The 5149-nt window shown below is 35.9% G+C and overlaps 1 protein-coding gene across 1 annotated transcript; it reads right to left on the bottom strand.

Annotated features, from left to right (window-relative positions):
• Positions 1–207: 207 nt before the first annotated feature.
• Positions 208–2529, bottom strand: LOC136971197 (uncharacterized). Its single transcript, XM_067265674.1, has one exon. It carries the CDS (start codon positions 2527–2529, stop codon positions 208–210), a length of 2322 nt encoding a protein of 773 aa, XP_067121775.1.
• Between the last annotated feature and the right edge of the window lie 2620 nt (positions 2530–5149).

Raw genomic sequence — 5149 nt, 5'->3', positions numbered from 1 at the left:
CAAAAATAAAAACGTTTTCGATCGTTTTCAACGGTCATCTTCAGTTACAACTCAAATTAAAAAAAGAACGATAAAATAGAATTAAATACGAAAATAATATAAATGCGCATGCGCAACTATAAATATATCGCGCATGATGCCTAATATACAGAATAAATGAATAAAATTATGTAAACAAAAATACGTGGCCGCATCTCTTGTATGTTGTTATTGTTTATCTTTATAAAACGATTTCCATGCGGTTGATAAAGAATCCGCGTCTCTATGATTGATACATCCCGTTTTTTCTTGGGCTTTATATATTTCTAGCTTTTCTAGATGTTTGATTGTATGTCTATTGTTCGTCGGCTTGATGACGGAAGCTTGGTCCCACAATACCTCAATATCTTGTTGCTTGGCGTATGAAGCTAGAACCGTACTGTCCAGATTCTTATTAATCGAGTACTGGTGTTCTTTGATTCTTTGCTCTAAGTGCCGTAAAGTAGCTCCCACATAAACAATATCCGAATTAAATCGTTGGTCCTTTATTGGTATGGAGTAAACCCCCGTTAAAGAGTTCCGATCTTCTCTCTTCTTGTCATTCCTTAACAATTTGTAAACTGTCGGATTACGTCGGTAAACGATACGTATATTATTGGCCTTAGCAATTTCGTTTATCATTTTGTTCAAGAAGGGATAATAATTGATTACCATCTTCTGTTTACCGTTATCCGCGGGAGAGTGATTACTTCGATTCTGGAACGTTGTGATAAGTTTTTCTACTATATTTCTCTGGTAACCTTGTTGTGTTGCTATTTCGAGTATGTAATCCAATTCTTTATAGGTATCACATATGTTTGTGCAATGAGTATAGGCACGCTTGATCCAAGATCGGAACGCCGCATACTTAATATGCCTGGGATCCACCGATTGATTCGGGATGATGATAGTATTTAGACCCGGTTTCCGGTAAATGTTCGTCTTGATTTCCCCTTCCCCGCAGGTGATATTAATATCGAGGAAATGAACATTATTATAGCTCTCCTGGTCCAGTTGTAAAGTTAAACCATAAGGGTTATCATTGATATCATTTAGGAATCGTTGAGTGTTGTGCTTATTATTCCATAGAATGAATATATCGTCTATGTATCTAGTGTATAGAATAATATCATTTTGGAATCCGGGAAGAATAGTATTTTCGAGTTGTCGTAACACCAAATCGCATAGTATAGCCGACATCGGACTGCCCATTGGCACCCCTCTACCTTGCAGGAAAACTCTCCCTTCAAATTGAAAGAAGGATGTATAACATATTAAATCAGACAGCTCCAGGATGTGTTGATGGTATTTGTATGAATTCTCGATGTTTTTAAAAAGGAAATCCCTTAACGCACAGAAACATGGGGGTAATTTTATGGAGGGATATAACGATTCGTAATCCATAACAGTCATGTACTCATCATCCTTTAGAGCAATGTTTTTGAGCTTCTCTATCAATTGTAGCGAGTTGGTGATAGTAAAAGGGTGATTTTGTTCTTTAGAACGAATAAATCTTACTAATTGCTTTTCGATGCGAAACGTCGGAGAATTACATTTTTCTATAACTGGTCGTATTTGGCAACCCGGTTTATGAGTTTTCCCAAATGCAAATATTCTTGGTGCCTTTGGAGCAAGGACTGTGGCTTTCTGCATATTCAACAGGCGTGCTAATGGGGTTGCTGTGAATCTTTTGACTCTCCGTTGTGATGACTCCAAGTAGTTGCAGGGTGCTAGCTGGCAATCAGTGTTCTCGATGTATTCTAGTATTTTCTTGTTATACGTATCCCGTTTGGTAAGTACTATTCCTTTCGATTTATCTGCTTTCATGAGTACCACATTATTACTTTGCAACCATTGGCGCGCTTTGCTTATGGTTGCCAAGAATTGCCTAGTATTAAAATTAACCCTTCTTTCATGAGCTACACGGAAACGTGTTTTCCAGCGGATATAGTCCTGTTCGGTGCTATTCATGCCTTTGATGATGAATTCAATATCAGGAATAAGATTCTCCGGACTCGGTGAGGGGCCAGGAGCAAAGAGCGGGCCAAATTTTAAAGCCGATAAAATACATGTAGGAGGCACGATGTTGTCCCACGCAGTGATGTGCGAGGTATCTTTTCGTGCCGGTTTAATGTTTTGGCACTTGAATAACCATTTAAGCTTCTTTATGTATACTCTTTTTAAATTACTTTCATAACTATGAGCCAAGCCGATTGTTCTTTCATTGATGTCTTTTAACATCTCCGGATCTCGTGCATATAGATCATTTTCTACATCTATAAGTTTATGTAACAAACCATAAGCTTTTCTTCTTGTAGATCTAATGGCTTTGTTGAGGCATAGGATTTTGAGCTTTGGTAATAACGATTCGCAGCCCATAGGAAGGCGTATCCGATAAATAGACATTGGAAACGCTTTATTAATGCGGCATTGAGAGAGAAATTCATACTTTGCTCTCGTCTTGCATAACTTGAGTACTATTCTTCTATAAGATTTGGCCGGCGTTGCCATAATTATGTAGAAACCAACTTTAAATTACTGGAAATTAGACTTAATATGAAAATTATCACCTTTAATTGTCCAGCACAAATGTTTTAAACAAAAAATAAAAACGTTTTCGATCGTTTTCAACGGTCATCTTCAGTTACAACTCAAATTAAAAAAAGAACTATACCAATAAGAATTAAATACAGAAAAATAATATAAATGCGCATGCGCAACTATAAATATATCGTGGCATGATGCCTAATATACAGAATAAATGAATAAAATTATGTAAACAAAAATACGTGGCCGCATCTCTTGTATGTTGTTATTGTTTATTTTTATAAAACGATTTCCATGCGGTTGATAAAGGAATCCGCGTCTCTATGATTGATACATCCCGTTTTTCTTGGCTTTTATATTTCTAGCTTTTCTAGATGTTTGATTGTATGTCTATTGTTCGTCGGCTTGATGACGGAAGCTTGGCATTTATTACAATGGACAATAATAAAAATTAGATTATAGTATACTTAAAACATTTATTATCATATATTTTACTGTAAAGCATATACGGGGATACTATAGGGTACGTTCGTTAAGTCAAACGAGTTAAATGAGAATGACGTCATCGCTATTCTTGTTTCGTTAGACTTTTCGAACGATTCGTTATAATGTTCGCTAAATGGCTGTTTCTAAAATCGAAGATATGAATGTTTCTAATGCAGCCTTATCCAAAATATTTTTCTTAGGTTGCTTCGGATGGACAGTTATTTCAATCATTTCACTTTTTAATTCACAATTTAAACACGATTAGATCTAGAAACATCGATATCGTCGGGCGCCATTTTCTTAACGAAGTAAACTAACTCTTTCCTTCGTGAGCTTCGTTGGGGTTTCGTTCGATACGGCATCACCGCGGAGCATGCGCACTGAGCGAGACTACTACTTTTCGAACGATTCGTTACTAACGCGTTTAACTCGTTCGACTTAACGAACGTACCCTATAGATATCACCTCACCTATGGAATTTCGGGACTTTGAGTATAACTTCAGATATATACTCAAAGTCCCGAAATTCCATAGGTGGTAATCTATAGTATCCCTCTTTGCGCTACACGCCAGGGTTATATAATCAACTTTAATTTTGTTCATTGTGAGACGTGTTGCTTGAAAATATAAATGTGGTGCCCGTTCCCCGCGCTGGCAACACGGTTGAGCCGAATGTCGTGCGCATCCATTCCGGCGCACGCGGGAAAAAAGATGACGATGGTTAGAGTTGGAGGAGAAGAAGTAATGACGTGTCTGCTTCAAGACGATTGCCCAGCCATCCATAGACCCCACATTTCTCAGGAGTGGGATGAAAGTGATTTAAATAGTTGTGGATTATCGATATCATTGTGTTTACTGATCATATTGAAACAGTTTAGTGACGAACGAAGGGATTCTCCAGACTGACTGTGATTTGCCAAAACAAAATCTTTTGGATACTATCAACACTTCTCTCGGAAGCAGCATAAGGGGTATGTAGACTTTTATTCTTCAAAATGATTCTAAATGATATAAAAGAAATAAGCGTTGCGTTGAAGAATTGCAAATTTGATAAAATCAAAATCCTTCATAAATTTATTTTTGATACCGACGGCGATCGGTCAAGCCGAAAGAGAATAAGAAATTTCAGTGGATTTACATTTGTCTTAGACAGTGATGATTTTAATAAGAAATTGAAAAGTATAGAGGTAATTTCCTTGAATGAGCTAATTACGATTCTATATTTAAACATATCTTTCGAAGACAATAAATTGGAAGTAGCGAAGAGAATTCTAGCTGATTTATGTGCTTTGGAATCCTTAGACCCCACATAAATATAATATAAACATCAAGTTATCAATATAATAACTTGATAATTTAATGCTTATTTAACATGTAGGGTCATATAATTAAGTAATGTTTAAAGAAATAGTTAGGATGAATTAAATGGTAGTGCAGCAATGCTATTTGCAGAGACTTTGGATTGACCTTCAACACAGCACAGCACATCTGTTTTTATGTTAACGATTTGGAAATTTTTTGAGATGATAAATGTAAGACCGAAGAGACTATGATACATAATAATATGTAAACAAAATTTTATTTCTTTTTTCCCCTTTCTTTAAATTATTATCTGCTTTCGTGAAAACAGGCTGACGAAAAACAAATGTTATTGTTTGAAATACACAAGCGACTAGAGCCTGAGATCCTGTCGCGTTCCTATTGGTCACATTCATTATGCAAACTGCGCATGCGTTTTATTTGTTTCGTCGGGAAAGTAAAAGTGTAAATTGAAAGCATGTCTGTCAACGGTACTTCGTTCACCTGTGAAGATTGTGACAAAATATTTAAATCGAAAAAATACCTAAGTGGGCATCGACGTAAATTTCACACAACGGAAGTGAAATGTAAGTAGTAGCTTTTTACACGAAACTTAATATGACCGTATATTTTTTTTATATATTTATGACCAGACGTGACTTTTTACTCTGATGCTAAATGCAGTTTTCTCGCAGTGCTTCATCTTCGGAGATAATTTTATCGACAAGAATATATATTATTCCTATATAGACTTATTGATTATAATAAACATACACTATGTGTAAAATTACATTAAAAT

Source organism: Centruroides vittatus, unplaced genomic scaffold (assembly GCF_030686945.1).
Source record: "Centruroides vittatus isolate TY-2023 unplaced genomic scaffold, ASM3068694v2 contig_2352, whole genome shotgun sequence".
In the NCBI taxonomy this organism is placed as follows: domain Eukaryota; kingdom Metazoa; phylum Arthropoda; class Arachnida; order Scorpiones; family Buthidae; genus Centruroides; species Centruroides vittatus.
The sequence above is the reverse complement of the archived record's forward strand: the minus strand, read 5'-3'. Positions and strand labels throughout refer to the sequence as shown.

Coding starts and splice junctions, on each gene's coding strand:
- LOC136971197 (XM_067265674.1), bottom strand. CDS start 2,529: ATGGCAACGCCGGCCAAATCTTATAGAAGAATAGTACTCAAGTTATGC.